A 20,448-nucleotide genomic window follows, 5' to 3' on the forward strand; every position below is an offset into this window, starting at 1 on the left:
GATGGCTGTGGGATCAAAAATGTCAGTTTGAATGGGTTTCAATGGAGCATTTTTGGACCTGAACAGTCTGAATGTAACTATTTAGTTTCCACAGTGTATTTTAGACTTATTGTAGGAGCTGAGCTGCAAATTCACTGATTACACTCAAATACACAATCTGGACTACATTTAGGACACATGCATCAACACACACACAGTTATCACAACAGGAAAAATGAGGAAAAAGCCTCCAGCTCTGCCAGAGAGGGTTAAATACTTGTGGAAGAATCTGAATGCAGCATGAGTGTCAGTTTGATGTGATGTCAGTCCAGGTTTCAATGGGTTAAACATGGTGGTTAAACTTCTGAGTGTGCGTGTGCAGTCTCTAAAACACCAGCGTCCCGGAGTTTTAACCCTCCACAGAGGAGCTGGATGAAGAGGTCAGGCTGCAGAGGCGCGTTGGTGTCGCAGTGATTCACCTGCAGTCGACCTGCAGGTGAATCACTGCAGCTGATCCCGGCGTGACGCCAGCCTCTGATGGGATTAGTCCCGGTGCACCACAATTTGATTGTTTATTGACACACTTTAGATCCAACTCTGACAAATCCCAACATCATGATCTGGAGTTAATGTGATCAATAAGAGATCAATCCACAGATAACACGGATCAGCCAGTTTGACTCCGTGAATCGCTGCAGTCCGACCGTGATCATAAACACACTCAGAACATCTTTATTCAGAGTTTCTGATCACTTTAACCCTTTACGAACCGTTTGCTGCATTTTGTATTCATCCTTCCTGTTGTGATAATTGTGTGTGCGTTCATGCATGTGTCACAAATGTAGTTCAGATTGTGTATTTAAGTGTAATTAGTGTGTGTAAATCATAGTGTCACCATGACAAAAAACTGACATGTAAAGGGTTAAAATTCTGAAAATTAATGAATATTTGACATTTATGATCAGGACCGATGTTGGTTAAATAAATAAACTCAATGAAAGTCGAAAATCATGTTAATGTGTGATATTTTTTGTCGCCTGATTGTGTACCTCTGCAGAGCTTTTCGTGAGCCAGCGTCCCGCCCTGTGAGCTGAAGAAGCTTCGTGCAGAGCAGCTTTTCCCTAAAAATTATTATTATTTTTTAAAAATAACACAGATGATGCGTCTCAGATCTGTCAGTCTTTTGTTTTTACTGTGAGTACTGGTACTTATCTCATACTGATTCTGTCTTTCTTGCTGCTTGTTTGGATGATTACAGTGTTTGAGCAGCATCTAGTGGACATGAGACTGAAGTTGCAGACAGTTTTGTTGTAGAAAATTAAAAAAAAATGTGCATAAATTAAACTATAAAAGTATTAAGACTTTTAAGTAAGAATACACAGTGGTTTTGCTATTTTTATTTAGGAAAAAGATCTGAGTACTAATTTTCCACACTTTTACAAACTTTACTACTTTTTATTTAATTCTGATACAGCCATCTAAAGTGTTTGTACATTTTTAAAGAAAGACAAATATCACCTAAAATAAATACAAAACACAGTTTTTTAAAGTACAAATAAAAGTCCAGCAGTCCCAAATAATGATTCAATAATCTGTCGATACTTGGTTTACTTAGATTTCTCCACTTCTGAGCCGTAAAATTTTCAGTTTCTTCTCAGCACTAATTACTGACAACTGCTCACATTTTTAATATCATAATTTGTCATTTTGGTTTCAAAAAAATCAGGGCAAATAAGGAGCCAGAATTTACAAAAAAGCTTCAAAATCGAGCTTGTTCATCAAAAAGGAGGATCCCTCAGTCGCCGGTCCCGCTCAGCAACATGTTATAAATATTTATTAATGTTTTGCTATAAAATAAATAAAATATAAATAAAATGTAAGAAAAGTTAAAGTGTTTCTGAGCCTAATTTGAGCTGATAAAATGAAACCTGGCTGCGTGTGAACCTGCAGGATCCTCTGACCTCCACACTGACTTCCTGACCACAACCTCCAAACCAGAAACCGGCGGACCAACCAGCGGCCGGCGGGCCGACCAGCGGCCGGCGTGCAGCAGCAGCGGGACCAGATGCCACAACAAAGGCGTGTGAGGTGGCTGCTCCTCTTTAAGCCTCTTACTGGCTGTAAGTCTGCAGCCGCCCGCAGCGCTGCCTCCCCGCCGCCTCCCCGCCGCCTCTCTGTCACCGCGAGGAGTTAATCCCTCCCTGGAAAAGGTGAGCTCGTCTTTGGCTCTCACAGGTCTGTCACCCTGCCAACAGAAAAACTTGGACGGCATGGAGGAGCTTCTTTTACCAAGCTGCGAGGAGGAGGCGCGCTCCGAACACAGCTCGTTCGCTCCGGGAGACACAGGGAGGACGATGGGGGACCGGCTGAAGACTTTTGTCCAGGGGGACCTGGGGAGGACCGTGAGGGATTTCTGTAAGAGGAATGGGCTGCTGACGCTGTCGGTCATCGCCGTGCTCACAGGCTGCACGCTGGGCTTCATGCTGAGGGGGACCCAGCTGTCCGTACAGGTGACACGCACCTTTATACAAATACAAATAACATATGAATACATGGTTTCATATTTTAGATATCGTCTCTGGTTCAGTCTGTAACTTTAACCCTTTGAAAACTGAGCAAACTGGCTTGATTTCTTTCAAAGACATTGGAAAAAGGCAATAAGGAAACAAGTGAAAAGTACAAGAAAATTATCTGCAAATTAGTAAAAAATAAATAAAAATGAAATGACCCAAAAATTTGTGATAAGTACAATTATCTGCAAATTAGAAGGAGAAAAAAAAAGGAGTAGCAGAAGAGGAAATGACCCAGAAATTAGCGGGAAACCAGTAAATAGTACGAGAAAATTATCTGTAAATAAAATAAAAATTTAAAAAGTTTAAAAAAAAAAAAAAAAAAGAAAGAAAGAAAGAAGCCCAAAAGTGAGCAGGAAACAAGTGAAAAGTACAAGAAAATGATTTGCAAATGAGTTAAAAATGAAAAGAAATGACCTGGACAGAGTGCTTAAAATAAAATAATTTTGTAACATTATTTTAAATTTTTATGTTTTATATTTATTTCCTGTTTTTTTCTCTTTCCCTACACATATTCCCTCGCTTTGTAAAAATAATTTTCAAATAATTTTTGCCGTTTGTGAAACATTAATTACTAAGTTGCTTACTGCCTTTTCCCCGTGTTTTTGGAATAAATCACACCGACTTCAGGGTTCGAGGGGTCGAATGCTTGTAAAATGCACATAAAAGCAACACAGGAAAGGTGGTGTCCCTCCAGGTTTCAAAGGGTTAACTTTCTGTCCGGACTCACCTGCCGGGACTCTTCAGCCCTGAGTTCATGTTTTCGTTCAAACTTCCCACAACAACTTTTCCGTGAAACAGGACTCGCCTGCTGGGACTCAAACGTTCGGCTCTCGTGTTGATTATTTCTGTAAATTTCTTTAAACTTTAAACCTCACGCAGTAACTCAGTGGATACATTTTTCTTTAGCGTAAACCCTGAAAAACGACTGGTTTCACTGTCAGGATTTGATCCATTCAGCTGCTAGATTAAATCATTCAAGTTAGCAGAGCGCTGAACAGGAAGTAGCGGCCGGGCCAAGCTCGGACGCGCTCGGGCGCTGTCGTCTCTTGTGCGCAGATTAACGAGCTCCGTAAGATTCAGGTAATTTCTTACAGCGGAAATCGAGCTTTTTGGCTTCATGTGCCACCGAGCAGCTTTCAGACGAATGAATGCGGTTCTGCCGCCACAACGCGTGCTCATCCGAAGTTGCCACGTTGTCGGTGTCTACAGATCACGCTCTACGTCTCCTTCTGCGTCTGCTGTTGACGTTCCAGGATGCTGCTGCCATGACGTTGCGCTCTTACACCAAAAGCACTCATAGCACAGTTATGTTACGAGTTTAGAATAATAACGAGCTGACCTCTAACGCTGCGTCTAGTTTTCTTGATTAAATTCAATTTGTCTTCATTTTTCAAAACATTTTTATTGATCATTCACAGTTCCCTTTAAATTTGTTGAAACTCCCAACACCCCTATGGGTACGACAGCATGAAAACCTCTGCAAACAACATGAAAAAACGGAAGTTAAGCCGGCACACAGGATTTTAAAAGACCCGACACAACGAATATGAACTTTTACTGTCGGGGACGTTTTAGAGCTAGTAGATACAAAAAAACAAGCATTTGAAGTTCTTTATCCCAACACCCATAACACTATTAAACAAGCATCAGTCAAATCCTAACTGTGATGTGTTTTAAAGTGCAGGCGTATCGTATCGTATCGTATCGTATGATATGATCTAAAAGTCAACATCAACTTTCCGTGTTTCCATGACGACGTCACGTGAACAGCTGTGGCGACGCGCCTGCAGCGGTTGACCATATAAAGAAATCCGTCAGCGGCTGACATCACCTTTCCTTTAACTCCTGATTGTTTTATTTATACGCAGTTTGGTTGAGGGTGGCGGCTCGAGGTGAGCTCACAGTTTTTTTTATTTTAAGGGTTGGTTAAAAATAGTGCAGTTTGTCTGTGAAGCGTCCTTCCAGGAAACATTGATCCGTCTCAGGCAGACGGCCGATTATAGAGACAGAAACATGCAGGTCACTGGACCACCTCGACACAACGCTCGAAATCTGTGTCTGAGGAGCAACTCGAAATTAAAACCTTAAATCAGAGTCTTTAAACTCTCAACCTTTCCTTTATTTAGCTCTTATTATTGTCATCTTTTCAAATTTAATGTAATCAAATTGTATTTTCCAAAAATAAGCGCCCATGTTGAAGTACTAATACCAAAATGTGGAAATACTTTATCAGAAGTAAATGTGCTGCTTTGGAAATCTTAAGTAAAAGTATATAAAATGTACTTCAAGTACCAAAAGTAAAAGTACCCATTCTGCCGAATTATTTTTATTTTTACTTATTTCAGGTAATGTACTTGTATTTTTTTTACTAATATTTTGCTCATTTTTTGGGCCTTTTCTTTTTTTTTTTTTTTTAAGCTTTCTAAAACTGAAACCTTCTCAATGTATTTTGTTCTTTTTTTAAATTTTTTTTTAAACTTGTTTTTATTTGACAAAATAAGCAGTTCACATATATTTGTAAATGTAACATTTTACATTTTACATTTTTTTTTTTTTTTTTTAAATTTTTTTTATTTTTGGGTCATTTCTTTCTGAAATATTTATATCCCCAAAATTCTGTGAGAAAATCAAAACTCAACAGCATTTGGATTTTTCCTGTTAACACTTAAATCATTTAAAGGAACAGCGCAGTATTTTGGTGAGACAGTGTGGAGAATGAAATTTATAGACACAAATAAATCACGCTAATCACGATAATGTTTTAGTAAAATTGATTAAAACATTTTCCATGAAGAGAGAAACATTTATGGTCCTAAAAAAATAAAAAATGCTGAGATTTATGCAAAATTTGTTGAGCTCCCATGAATGTGAAAAATGTTCTGAACCAACGAGAGAAAACGACAGACAAGTTTAACAGACAACAAGTAAAAATATTTTAAAAATGTAATTTTATTCAAATGTATTTGAATGAATAAAGTTTAAGGGATTTTCACAAAGATAGCCTTTGCACAGTGTTTGCTGAATCTGCTGGATGCTGCTTTAAGGCTGAAATTGATCCAACATCACAAAGCTTTTCAATAATAACTCACCAGGTGATCCTGCTTTTATTTTGAAATGCTGATGTGAGCTGTGTTTTGTCACCGCAGGCGAAAATCTATTTCTCTTTTCCCGGAGAGCTGCTGATGAGGATGCTGAAGATGCTCATCCTTCCTCTCATCACATCCAGGTACGTTTATGTCTATATGTTCTTCACAAAGCAGCAGACACGTTCAGAAATACTTAAATAATGATGAAAGAGTAAAAGAGTGAGGAAATAATTTCTTATGTTTTAAGTTTCACAACTGAATCAGAAATATTTTCACTTGGTCACGTTGCTCTAATATACACAGAGAAAATATATTAAAATAGAAATGAAAGGAAGGAGTGCATCAAACTGCTGAATATAATATATAATCACAGTTTTAAGAATCAACAAAAACATATAAAAGAAAGAAAAATTGGACAAAATTTTTAGATAAAAAAAATCTCCAAAAAATGATTGTCAAGAATGATTGGAATAAAAAGTCGCCAAAAGGTTATTTAAAATAATCGCCAGATAACTACGATGACAAAATAGTTGCCAAACATTTTTAAAAATCACAAATAATTTTAAAGAAAAGCAAATCACCAAAAATTTTAAAAGGAAAAAAAAATTGCCAAGAATTTTTAAACAACAAAAGAATAGCCAAAAGTTTAAAATGAAAAATAATTGCCAAAGGTTTTTAAAAATCACCAAAATTATTAAAGGAAAAAAAAGCTACATTTTAAAAGGAAATAAAATGGCCAAAAAGTTTTAAAGAAAATAACTGCCAAAAGTGCACCAAAAATAATAAGAAATAAAAATGACAAAAATTTGAAAAACATGCCATAAATGTTAAAAGAAAAAAATACCCCAAATTTTAGAAGAATAAAAAAGCCCAAAAAGAAAAAAAGAAAATCACCAAAACTTTCGAATGAAAACACGTCAGCCTGCGACAAACATCAGTAAGTCCTAGAAACGAGGACGCACAGACATGAAAGTGATTCTGGAGTGATTCCGTCTGTCTGTCCGTCTGTGTGTCTTTCTGTCCGTCTGTCCATCTGTCTCTTCGTCTGTCTGTCTCTCCGTCTGTCTGTCTTTCTGTCCGTCTGTCTGCAGTTTGATGTCGGGTCTGTCGTCGATGGAGTCGAAGGCGTGCTGTCGGATGGGCGTCCTCACTGTCACCTACTACCTGTGGACCACCTTCATCGCCGTGGTGGTCGGCATCGCGCTCGTCATCATCATCAAACCTGGCGTGGGGACGGAGATGGAGAGCAACCGGCTGGGAGGGGGGCCCGTCATGACCTCGGCCGACGCCCTGCTCGACCTCATCAGGTGAGGGCGGGGGGGGGGGGGGCAGGTGAAGAGACAGAATGGGACTCTGCAGGTCCACATCTGTCCATCTGTCTCATAGGATCAGATGTCTCTGATGTCCCTGTCTGTGAGTTTGAGCCGTTCGGTTGTAAATCTGACGTCCGACAGGAAACAAAGAGGAACACGAACATCACAGAAAAACTAAAGCATGTTTTCTGTAAAAATACAGCCTTTTAAAGTTGTATGCCCCGCCCCAAAAGACACATTAAAAAACATCAGTCCCTCCCAGAGCTTAAAGAATTATCCGGCATAAAACCCCCTCCCCTCGCAGAAACTGCAAACAGACCCAAAGTTATATTCAGACAATCAGTTCTAATCTCGTTCTGAATTAATCATTTTTCAGAATAATATATATTTAAAAAGCTGTTTTATAGTAATGAAACTGAACCGAGTATTGACGGTCGTTTCAGAGAATGTTTGGTCTTTAAAATTTGCCTAAAAGTCCTGGAAATTTACTGGTAAAAAATATGTGTGAACCATACAAATGTGAGCTAATTACCACATTAACATCCGTGCAAACAGTGCGGAAACACAGACGCTGTTCGCTCGGCGGCTCAGGGAACGAAGCGTCTCAAAACCTGGCTGCTTTTTTGATTTCTCCCCTCAGTGTCCAGCAGGCCGCTCAGCCAAACAACACTGAGATCAACAAATCGTAGAAAACACACACACACACACACACACACACATACACATACATCAATCCAATTACAGGCGGGGCTGATCAGTGTATTTTTAGTAATCCTGCGGGGATGAGTGACAGATTAGCCGAGTCAGCGGCGATGCGATGACATGATCTCTGCTGCGGCACGTTGGCAGACCGTGCTCTGCATCATCCTGTTGACCTCCTGCTGAAGGTCATGTGATCTTCACAAACTCCTTTCCCTCCTGATTCATGTCCAGCGTCACATCAGGGAGCCTGAAGGTCCACTGAGACAAAACTTTATTGGTACCCACAGCAGAGCGACGTCTGCAGAATATTGATCAGCTGCTCTGGTACGTACAGCTGCATCTGTAAAAAACAGAATAATGTGAGAAAGCTCAGTATTTTCCATCAGTTATTCAAAGCTTAAACGTTCAAGCATTTCTCTATTTTAATTTTGATAATTATGGCCTATAGATAATATAAAGAAAAATATAAAAGAAAAAATCTAAAAAATGTAAAAATAAATAAATAAAAAAGCAGAAGGTCTGTCAAAGTAACGTGGACCTCAGTAACACCTCTGTGCCACACTGATGCAGTTATTTACAGTAAAGGAGCCCAAAACCGAATATTGAGTCTGTAAATTGACAGACTTCTCAGAAGTTGGACATTTCTGTGCTGTAAATCACTTTTTTAATGGTCTTCGGAAATATTTTAATAATGTGACACAAAGGATTCCTGATTCTCATGAGCTATAAGACATAATCATCCAAATTAAAACAAAAAAGGCATGAAAATATTTTTGAGTTATGTATAATGAATATGCAATACCTTATGAAGAAAAACAAACTTTTTCCTGATATTTAAATGTTCTGAGATGCACCTGGTTGATGTTTTCTTCATACATGTCTGTAAACATGTGCGGTCCATGCTTATCGCTGCATGTTTTAATGTGTAATCACGTTTTTTTTACTCGTCCGCAGGAACATGGTTCCCTCCAATTTGATCGAGGCCACGTTCCAGCAGGTGAGAATCACTCAGATCACAGATACACCTTATTTCCAGATCAGAATCAAAAATACTTTATTGATCCTCAGGGGGAAACTATGGTTTCATACAGGAGATCTGATCCAGCAGAGAAAATGATCTCAAATAGAAATAAGTAACAGCACAACTATCTAAAGATATCTATATAAAAATAGTAACGCAGTAATAATTAACAATTAGCACAAGTATATAAATATTTAAAAATAAAAGTATGTGTAATATGCTGAGTACATAGAGTGTGTAAAGATATAAATAGTAATAATGATAAAGAAATAGACAATTATCACTAGTATGTGACTATTTAAACTATAATCTGGATAAGGTGCAGAGTGTGTAAAGTAGAGCTGGGCGATATAGAATAAAGTCTTATCACAATATTTTTTTCATATCAGTCGATATCGATATATCGATATATATCACGATATCCATCAAATTTCTGTCGAGCTTAAAGGTTCCTTTGACTCCTCAGTGAGATATGAAGATATCATCAGGTAAATTTTGGTTTAAATATTTATTTTCTGTCAGACATTGAACATGACAAATATACTGTAGAACAGCATCACCAGCTGGAGGACCTATTCTACTAAAACTCACAGAGGTCCAGGCACTAAAATGTCCTCCCAGCAAAGGTCCGAGCCTCAAACCTCAAATCAATATCACCATTAACTGAACATTTTACTTTGGTTATGATTAATGAACCATTATTTAGCTTTTTTCTGTGGTTTGTTTTTTGTCCTCATAGTTCACTGACACAGTGTCATGTGACCATGGTGTGTTGGAGTGTAATTAACATTTGATTTATTATTATTTATTAAACTTTCCAGCATTATATAAAAATTAACAGCTCCATCCTAAACAAACTTCAGGTAAATTGAAGCACATTGTGCTGATAATAGGCCGACCTCTCCTGACTGCAGGACTCTGACTTGAGTCGGCCTACTTCTCCTGTAGCTGCCAACAGCCAATAAGCAAAAATAACAATAATATATACAACTGAGTTGAGTTTATTTAATTTCGAACAATTAAAGATAACAAAAAAATATCTACATCTAATATTAATTTTAATAGTAGATGTGTGTATTAAGTCCCAGTGCCAGTCTCCTCTTCTTTAACCCTTTGAATCCTGAGAAAATTGGTTTGATTTCTTACCAAAACATGGGGGGAAGGCAATGAGCCAATCAATAAGAAATGGGCCAAATATTGGCAAATAATTTTATTGAAAAATAAAAAAATACAAGAAAAATACCTGACAATAAGTAAAAAGACAAAACCAAACAAAACACACAAAAAAAACAAAAAAGAAAAAAGTAACCCCTCCCCCAAACAAACAAGAAAATGACAGAAAAAAGATTTTAAAAAAAGAAAAAGAAAAGCACAAAAAGAAGTTAAAAAAAAAAAAAAGCTAAAATAAAAACCTGATGTCTGACAAACCCGCCTGTGTTCCTTCAGTACAAAACGGACCTGATTCCCATCCTCAAAGTCCCGACCAGAACCATCCAGCCCAACTTCGTCTACGTTTTCCCCGACGACAGCCACCCCAAAGGCCGCACGGTGTACCTGGAGCTGACTCCGCCCCCGGAGGTCACCTACAAGACGAGCCCCGGCACCAGCCAGCAGATGAACGTCCTCGGCATCGTCATCTTCTCCGCCACCATGGGTGAGCCGATACTGACACCGAAAACTCTCTGTCACCCTCAAACGCTCGGGTTTATTCTCTGTTTTCTGTCATTTTTCATCTACGGATCAGACGTTACAAATTTCTCTAGTTCACTTTTTAAATAATGACAGTAATAATGATAATAGCAACAATAATGAGGATATTAATAATAATCTCAATAATGATAATAATAATAATAATGAGAATAATAATTGACAGGACCTTTACTGCATTTTTCTAAGTACTCAGAGACGCTTTACATGAAAAATAATATAATAAAATTAAGGTACAATCCTAAAAGACATTTACATGAACCAGAGGAACAAATACAAAACAAAGACGAGATGACAGCTCAGGTTTGGGGAGGCAGGTATTCTAGACTGTTTTTAAAAGATGGGTTTTGAGTTGAAGTTTGTAATCAGCTGATATCTTGATGTCTTCAGAGTTGCATAATTATGGATTACATGTAATTGAGATCATGTAATCAGATTACAAAAAATAAGTGACTATAATCAATTCAAGATTGGTTTAGAGACTCAAGATCACAATTTAAAAAATGTGTGACTTGTTTACGGGTCTGTTTGTTTCATTTTCGTCTCTTTTCTTCTTCCTGTTGTGATAATTGTGTGTGTGTTGATGCATGTGTCCTAAATGTAGTCCAGATTGTGTATTTGAGTGTAATCAGTGAATTTGCAGCTCAGCTCCTACAATAAGTCTAAAATACACTGTGGAAACTAAATAGTTACATTCAGACTGTTCAGGTCCAAAAATGCTCCATTGAAACCCATTCAAACTGACATTTTTGATCCCACAGCCATCAGAGCAGAAAAACAGGACTTGTATTATTTCTGGGTGTCATTCTGGGCTTTTGACTCTGAATTTGTCATTTTGATTTGACTATTTTCCACCTGATGAGGTCATTTTGACCATATTTGGCATATGGAGGAAATACATGCTATTTCCACTAGGTGACCTGTCACAGTCAATGTAGCTGCTTCTCCTCCTCAAAATAATGTATACACTGTGTTGTTGTTGTTGTTGTTGTCGTCGTTATCGTTGTCGTCGTCGTTGTCGTTGCAGGTCTGTTGCTGGGCAGGATGGGAGAGCGAGGAGCTCCACTCATCAACGTCTGTCAGTGTATCAACGAGTGCGTCATGAAGATCATCAACGCTGCTGTCTGGTGAGAGCAATACACACAGTACACAGACAATACATACACATTACACACATTACACAGTGCTAAGAAAACACTCCTCTATCTAACAGCAGGTGTGTTAATATGTAGAAATCATGTATAAAATAATAACAGTGTTGATGTTTGACTCCGCTTCGAGGGTGGTTTTGCTGGCTCTCTCTGATTTACTGGGACACTCGAAGACTTTGGTGACGTCACCAGTGACAGCCGTGACTTTACTGCTGTGATAAGTCAAAATATCTGCCGAGTAAAAAATGAGTATTTCTGTCTGCGCTGGTGGATGTTAAGAGGTCATTCTGTGTTTTCAGACCTGCTTTTCTGTATGTTTGGTTTGGCTTGTTGGTTGGTGTGTTTTTATTTGTTGGTGTTTTTATTTGTTGGTGTTTTTGGTTTATTGGTGTTTTTGGTTTGTTGGTTGGTGTGTTTTGGTTTGTTGGTGTTTTTTTATTTGTTGGTATTTTTATTTGTTGGTGTGTTTTGGTTTTGTTTGTTGGTGTTTAGGGGTGTGGTTTTTTGGGGGTGTTTTTTGGTTGGTTTGTTAGTATTTTTGGTTTGTTGGTGTTTAGGGGTGTGGTTTTTTGGGGGTGTTTTTTGGTTGGTTTGTTGGTATTTTTGGTTTGTTGGTGTTTTGGGGTGTGGTTTTTGGGGGGGAGGGTTTGGTTGGTGTGTTGGTTGGTGTTTTGGGGTGTGGTTTTTGTGGGGGGGGGGGGGTTGGTTTGTTGGTTGGTGTTTTGGGGTGTGGTTTTTTGTGGGGGGGGGGGGGGGGTGTTTTTGGGGTGTGGTTTTTGTGTGTGTGTGGGGGGGGTTTGGTTGGTTGGTGTTTTGGGGTGTGGGTTTTTGGGGGGGGGGGTTGGTTTGTTGGTTAAAGAACGGTCTCACCGCTGAGGACACGGAGCAGGATCTGACCTGATGACCTGTCAGGTGGAGAAAACGTGCGGGCTGTGATGTCATCGTGCTGCAGCACCTGAGCAGATTAACAGCAGCACAACACGAAGCCTAATGACCTGCACACTGAGCACGTACAGTCCCTTTATCTGTTACCTCTGAAACCACAGCGACACAGGAAACAATCCTCTCAAGCCTCCTCAGGACTTGTTTATACTTTCTGTTCCAAACGCTCGTACGGAGATCCTTAAAGTTTAGATTCAATGAATTAATCTCTGTGCTTTAATCTCATTACCCTTTTGAAACCTGCATCAACATTGCTTCTTGTGCTGTGTTCAGATGCCGTCACAAATATTTAAACCTTCAAAATCTGAGCAAATTTGTTTGCTTTCTTTTGAAAATATGCAAGACAATGAGAGACTTGGCAGAACTGTTGTGCAAAGTGTAAGAAATTACCAGCTTTGGGTGTTTTTTTAAATAGCTAGGGAAAAGTGTAACCTAGGTTATTTGTAATTATCATAATTATGTATGTAATTTATATATCAATTAATTCATGAATTAATATCTCTAACACCACCCTCAGGTCAAACATGCATAATTGTTCTGACTCTCAGAGCAGAATAATCATCCGGATGTTTGTCGTTGTTTCCGTCAGGTATTTTCCGTTCGGGATCATCTTCCTGGTGGCGGGGAAGATCCTGGACATGCAGGACCCGAGCACGCTGGGGAAGAAGCTTGGCTGGTACGGCATAACCGTGCTTTCCGGCCTCTTCGTCCACGGACTCATCCTCCTCCCTCTCTTCTACTTCCTCCTCACCCGGAAGAACCCGTTCTCCTTCATCCGCGGGCTGCTGCAGGCCATGGTGATCGCCCTCGCCACTTCCTCCAGGTCAGAGTCCAGTCCTGCTGCAACCTGCAACTCTGTGATCCTGTTCAAGGTTTTTATTAAAGTATTCATTTTCTGGGGCGTCGGGTGGCTCGGTGGAGAAAGCGGCTGCCCCATAAATGAAGGCAATGTCGTTGCCACAGCGTCCGCGGGTTGGACTCCAGCTCGTGGCCCTTTGCTGCATGTCACCCCCCCACACTGCTGATCTTCTGTCCTGTCTAATAAATGCAAAAATGCCAAACAAATACTCTTTAAAAAAAAAAAAAAAAAAGGTCTTAATTTTCTTCCCTCAGCTCTGCCACGCTGCCCATCACCATGAAGTGTTTGTTGGAAAACTGCAATGTCGACCGGCAGATCGCCCGCTTCGTCCTACCCGTGGGCGCCACCATCAACATGGACGGCACGGCGCTGTACGAGGCCGTGGCGGCCATCTTCATCGCTCAGGTCAACGACTATGAGCTGGACTTCGGCCAGTTGGTCACCATCAGGTAATCAAACACACGCTCGCTCAAAATGTCTCTGAGACAGTTGAAGTTTTTTGGGACACCTGTAGAGATGACGAACGCAAGTAGAACAAAACTAAGAAACTGTCTAAACTTGATTTTCTCAAATGGAAAGAAACTTTTCTTAAAGATAAATTATTTTATGTACATTTTTTTCTTGAGGGCATATGATCTGAATGATAAGTCAGATAAATTACAATCCTATATTTGACACCCCTTTGCCATGGAGACGGGTGAATAATCTGGATGTGAGTTTAAGTGTCCGGATTAGTTTAGTTAGTTAGAATTTTTGACTTCCACACAGTACCTTATAAAACATCAATATTTGATACAATTGTAAAAAGGTCATCAGGGCATCAAATAGTTTTTTTTTAATTAAAAGATTAATATAACTAGGTTGTAAAATGACAATGATGACTTTTCCTTTCTTGGTTAGTATCACAGAACAGCAGAATGATTGTGGTAAATGTTAATAAAAAATGAATCTAAAATGAATATTTTTGACAACGAAAGTGTGGTTTGACTGTAATCTGTTCCTTGGACAACATGTGAACAGAAATATAAAAAAGCCAGAGTTCAGAATGATAGTGTGTGGCTAAGTGACACTGCGTCATACGCATTTTAAGAGGCGCTTTCATTTAGACATAATTTTTTATCACATGTCAAAAGTGTGAATTTACTTTAAATCCACATTAGAGAGCTAAAATATTCCTCTGCTTACTGCTGGTTCTACACTCATTCCATAGCATAACTGTGTTAACATTTTGGCTGAATAAATCTCTGACAGCATTTTCTTCTTGCAGCATCACAGCTACAGCAGCCAGCATCGGAGCAGCGGGGATCCCGCAGGCCGGCCTGGTTACCATGGTGATTGTACTGACATCAGTGGGTCTGCCGCCAGATGACATCACACTCATTGTGGCCATTGACTGGATCCTGTAAGTTTACTGCACTCATTATGATTTCTGAACATTAAAGTGATATATTACCGGATCTTAGTTATGTTTGACCCTTTAGGGCCCGCTTTAATATCACAAACTCTCGTATCGCTCTGCACACAAAATGCACTTTTCAAAATCAAGCTTTGAAAATATTATACATTAATATGATTCTCTACTTTCATTGTGTTTATTTAACCAACATTCATCCAAATCATAAATATCAAATATTCATTCGTTTTCAGAATTTTAACCCTTTAAATACCATTTTCTTTCATGATGCCACTATATTTTTAGATGAATAAAAAAAGACAAATGAATGATGTTGAGTCTCCTCCTCCTCAGTGTGTGAGTGTAGCTGCTGACAGTCTGGGATATGTCAGTGTGTGAGTGTAGCTGCTGACAGTCTGGGATATGTCAGTGATCAGCAGCTACATTGACTGTGACAGGTCACCTAGTGGAAATAGCATGTATTTCCTCCATATGCCAAATATGGTCAAAATGACCTCATCAGGTGGAAAATAGTCAAAATGACAAATTCAGAGTCAAAAGCCCAGAATGACACCCAGAAATAATACAAGTCCTGTTTTTCTGCTCTGATGGCTGTGGGATCAAAAATGTCAGTTTGAATGGGTTTCAATGGAGCATTTTTGGACCTGAACAGTCTGAATGTAACTATTTAGTTTCCACAGTGTATTTTAGACTTATTGTAGGAGGTGAGCTGCAAATTCACTGATTACACTCAGATACACAATCTGGACTACATTTAGGACACATGCATCAACACACACACAGTTATCACAACAGGAAGAAGAAAAAATGCCTAAAATGCTCCAAACAGTCCCTAAGTGTAGTGTGCTGCTGAATGGTCCAGTGGGTAATATATTATTTAGTAATCATGTTTTCTATCTGAAGTCTGAATCTGTAAAGTTACTATGTTTGTTCAGAAGCATGAAATTTATATATTTAGACCTAAAAGTACCCTAAAGTTTTGGTTTACTTGATTCCAGCCAAAACATAGCATGTGATCAGAGACTCTCATCCAGAGTAGTCTGAGATCACATTGTCTCCTCGTCCTGTCTGTCTCTGCAGCGACCGCTTTCGGACGATGATCAACGTTCTGGGCGACGCTCTGGCGGCAGGAATCATCGCCCACCTCTGTCGGAAAGATTTCCCTCTCAGTGGAACAGGAAAGGTAAAGAAACATCTGTAATTTTGAATTTGTAAAATCTTTGAAATGTATGATCAAACATCTTTGTCTTAATCTTTGAAGTAAACAAACATGTAACGTTACTATTTAAATCAGAAAACACATATTATACTGTGATATTTACTGGAAACTACGTACAATTCAGCCAACAGCAAGTACTCTAGTTTGTTGATAGCATCGGTCATTTGCAAAAAACTTCCCGGCGATTTCCCTCCAGCAGGCTGACACCTTACTCAGGTTTTTGTAGGGAAATAGGGTTTTGTATAAATAATTTTTCATTTCAACATCATGAATCAAGTGGTCCTCAACCACTGTAGAGGCTTGCAAAGCGAGCGACAGATATGAAGTAGAAACTCAGCGTCCAATAGAAGTTCAGCACAAAAAGCTGCCTGCAGTCAGTTCGAACAGCTCTTTAATCAGCTTCAAATCCAAAATGTTGTCATATTGTTGCAGTTTTATATTTTAGAGAAATAGATTTTAGAGATTTTAATATCAGAATGCAAGCACTAATATATAATAAACAAAGTATGCCCTTTAAACGTGTGTATGTACACTGTGTGTAAATTGCTGTGAGGTGTTTAAAATGGATAAAATTATCAGTTAAAAACGCTCCTGTCGGATACCTGCTTCTGTAGATTTTTAGTTATTAAAAAGAGAAAACTTTTACTTTGTTCTTCCTCTTTGGACAAAATTCACATTGCGAATTGTGTAACTTGTGAAAACTTTCCGTCTCAGCCGTTACTTCATTCATGCCTGGCAGTTAGATTACAGTGCAGCACAGTTTTACTCCGATTGTAACAACAACCACAACAGATTACAGCTCCGAATCCTACTGAGTCTTTGGCGAGCCCCGCCCCCTCTGCAGCTCTCTGTTGCCAGGCAGAAAAGTCCATTAATCACCAGCTGAGAATGAACTGAATCACCTGTAATACTCTGAACGGTTGTGTGCTATCAGCTTACTCTGCGGAGGAAAGTGCAGGAGTTGTACATTTCTGCAAAATCACAAACATGTTACATTTCTATGTTTCGTATGTTTCAGCATTTCTTGGTTCTTAGTGAGTCATTGTTGTGTTTCCAGCAGCTTTCGAGCCACTAAACGTGGTTTTTTTTTTTGTCGACTCACTGCTGTTTTTTACATAATCTGGGCACAGTGTTTTTTTTACTGAGACATAGATGACTTCTTGAGTCATAGTGTCATCAAAACACATTTTTTTTAAGCTTTGACATGATTTTTCCTTAATAATAATCAAGTGATGTTTGTGCCCAAACCTAACCACACCCTTGGAAACTTGGACTGACATCACTTTTTTTCTTTGTGCTGCTTTCAGACGCCTTTCACAAGTATTTTAACCTTTGAATCCAGACGAAAATTGGTGTGATTTCTTTCAAAAACATAGGAAAAACGGCAAAAATCACCAAACATTTTTACAGAGAAGAAAATGACAAAAATATATATTCTTTAAAAATTGCCAGTAAAATAAATACAAAGGGGGAGCCTGACGTGTGTCTTTGTGTTTCCTCTGCAGCCGGTTCCGTCCTACGGGACCGGGACTCCTCACGCTCACAGCAACTCGCACAGCGTTGATGTGCCAATGACGGAGATCCACACGCACAAAGACTGCATGTTCGACACCACGGGCAACTCTGCGGGCGAGAGGCACGCACACACCGTCTACTACAACATCTGTCAGGTGTGACCCGACCGAGCCGCTCGCCATCAAACACCACCGAGTCCGAGAGAGTTCCCGCGGCGCCGTCCGAGCAGGAAGACACGGACTTTGTGGTAACAGAGTGTCAATCTTCTTCTTCTGAGCTGCAGCTTTGACTTCGATTTAAAAACTGTGGTTTATTTGGCCAATTTTTTTTCTCCTGCTCACTGAGGACAGAGACAAAGACATCTCCAGGGACAAAAGGACTGGGACACCATTTTTATGGAAACTCGCCATCAGTGCTAACACGTGACTTTGAAAAGAGGGACGGCTGATAAATATGGAGCACAGAATTCCGGCAGCTTCTCCGGTTTCTGTCGGAGAAAAGGATGAACATGGAACCTGATCTGCACCAGAGGATTATGGGTACATGACACCCTCCTGGGAGCACCTGCAGGTTCATCACCTGGTCTGATAGCGCCACCTACAGGCTGTGCACATCGTGCGTACCACAGCAGTTCTAAGGGCTGGATATCAAACTGCAACACTCATTGACTGAAAGTCAAAGCGAAAGCTGAGAGTCACCATTTTTTGTTTTTTTTTCTTGTTTTTATTGAAGAAGAGTGGAGGACGGAGCGCAACGTTCGACTCTGACCTCCTCACCTCGGCTCAGGAGCTCTGGGGATCGACCTACACAATGAGATTGCAGATACAAGCAGCCAAAGTCCCTTAAAGACCTGGATCGTCTTTTATTTCGCACAAAGTGCTCAAAATCTCAATAGCACATTATTTTGCAATATTATCCTCAGAGCGACGTCCTCTTTCAAATGAGCAGAAACCAGGAACCAAAAGGGCCGAGTCCCTTTTCTGTCAGTCCCCTTTTGGTAAACTATAAGAGGACTAGATGTGAAAACACCCTAAAGGGGCGATCACAGCGAGATGCATCACGCCAGGCGTGCCTGCTCCAAAACGCCTTGGAGGCGCATTAATAAAACCAGCTAGGAGCGCCTTGAGTGGGGCTGCGTGCGCATACATGTGCATAATGCGTGTCCATAATGCGCGTGCTTAATGCATGTGCATAATGCGTGTGCATACGTGTGTATACTGCATGCGCATACTGGTTTTGCTGGCGACGGTTCAGCAACGCGTCTCGGTGTGATCGGTCCTTAAGATCAGGCCAAAGTCCTGTTGTTGCAGCCGGCCCAGCTGAGGAGCTCAGAGGAGAGCAGCTGCTCATTGAGGTGGTTCAAGTCAAGTCAGTTTTATTTATAGAGCCCATTATCACAAAACGTGGTTCGCCTCAGAGGGCCTTAAGGCGTATGACATCCCTCTGCCCTCAGACCCTCACATCACCTGAGGAAAAACTCCCGAAAAAGAACCCCTTTAACAGGGAAAAAAAAAAGGAAGAAACCTCAGGAAGAGCGGCAGAGGATGATGAGGGATCCCTCTTCCAGGACGGACAGATGTGATGTGTTCAGACATCCGGTCCCAGATCCTCCTGGACGCCTCCTTTTGTCCAGCTAGGAGGAGAGTCTGAGGACGCTCAGGACTCACTGGGATTGTGTATGTCATCAGACCAGGAAGTGCACCGGGTTTAAAAGCCAATTATCATAGTGGCCAAACAGTGTAATTACAGCATCACGTGATGCCAGTACGATCCGGCACCCACAACACGGAGTGAATCCAAACACATTTCATCTGCACAGTCATGATGACGCAGAGACGGCTGAAAATCAACAACGTTTCCCTTTACGCGTCTAGCTTTAATGAGTTTTCATCAGCTGGAGTGACGTCCACTTCCCCGTCTCTTCCGGGACGCGGCTCAGTCCTACCTCAATGTTTCCCACAAGCTCACTTATGAATCTTTATATCCTGAGGCTTTGATCCATGGAGGTTTTTTTATTTGTAAAACTTTCCTCAAGAAAAGAGATTTGAAAATCTGTGCCGTCCACACGATATTAAGTCTGCGAGGCGTCAGCGGGCTGCATACCGTGAAAGCAAACACAGGAGCTAGAAAGTTGTTTTTGGTGCATGTGCCAGGCCTCTTTGTGGCTTTACGGTTAAAATAAAACTCTCAGGTCCGTCACGTGATGCCGGGTGACCAGAAAAGACTTTTTCCCACTGACTTACTGTGAATTGGTGGATACAGTCTTTTGAAATAACCCGTTTCACCTCCAGGATTTGATACATTCAGTTTGATAACATTTTGAAAGTGTAGAAGAGCGGCTACATGAAATAATTTTATCTCTTTAAGTTAACAGAAGCTAAACCAGAAGTCGGCTGTTCAGCTGCTGTGAGTCTGGTGCGCCCGCTCTTTGGGCGGTACAGTACTGCAGGTCATCCTCGGGTCATTGCGGTAGTTTTACACACAGCGGTTGAAACATATTGTCTTCATGCATCACTGAGCAACTCTCACAGGAATGAACAGGCGTTCTGTATCCGCCTGTCTTCAGGTCCAAAGTCTCACCGGAGGACCAAGTTCAGCCCCTGACTGATACTTTACGATGTGGAAGATGCGGCCTGATGCACAATATTGGCAAATTAAGCAAGTTCACTTTGGTTTTTTTTTACATTTGCCTCATGATGAAAGCATGCTGGGATTCCTGCGATGCAGACCGAGCTCGAGGAGCGGGAGGGACAATTTCAAAAATTCGAACGGTGCTCACATCAGCTGAGCAGCTGCAGCTCCGGTGACTCTGAACAGCTCTGTGTAAACCCATGAGACACTAAAGTCAAACTGTCTCTGGTTGAGCGGCGTCGGGGGGATTGTAGATGCAAGCCACCAGTCGGACGGACAGAGCGCCTAAAGAGACAAACTGGTCGCGTTTAGTGGGCGTGCACCGTGAGACATCTG

The 20,448-nt window shown here is 40.4% G+C and overlaps 1 protein-coding gene across 1 annotated transcript; it reads left to right on the forward strand.

Annotated features, from left to right (window-relative positions):
• The first annotated feature begins 2,138 nt into the window (after window positions 1-2,138).
• Window positions 2,139-18,977, forward strand: LOC121941069 (excitatory amino acid transporter 5-like). Its single transcript, XM_042483784.1, has 11 exons — window positions 2,139-2,489; window positions 5,699-5,778; window positions 6,730-6,945; window positions 8,608-8,650; window positions 10,121-10,328; window positions 11,409-11,508; window positions 13,064-13,297; window positions 13,588-13,782; window positions 14,601-14,735; window positions 15,828-15,930; window positions 17,472-18,977. The coding sequence occupies exons 1-11, from the start codon at window positions 2,250-2,252 to the stop codon at window positions 17,640-17,642; spliced, it is 1,725 nt and encodes a 574-aa protein (XP_042339718.1). The 5' UTR covers window positions 2,139-2,249; the 3' UTR covers window positions 17,643-18,977.
• The last annotated feature ends 1,471 nt before the right edge of the window (window positions 18,978-20,448 follow it).

The sequence above is a fragment of the Plectropomus leopardus genome, chromosome 3 (genome assembly GCF_008729295.1).
Source record: "Plectropomus leopardus isolate mb chromosome 3, YSFRI_Pleo_2.0, whole genome shotgun sequence".
Classification (NCBI taxonomy): Eukaryota; Metazoa; Chordata; class Actinopteri; order Perciformes; family Serranidae; genus Plectropomus; species Plectropomus leopardus.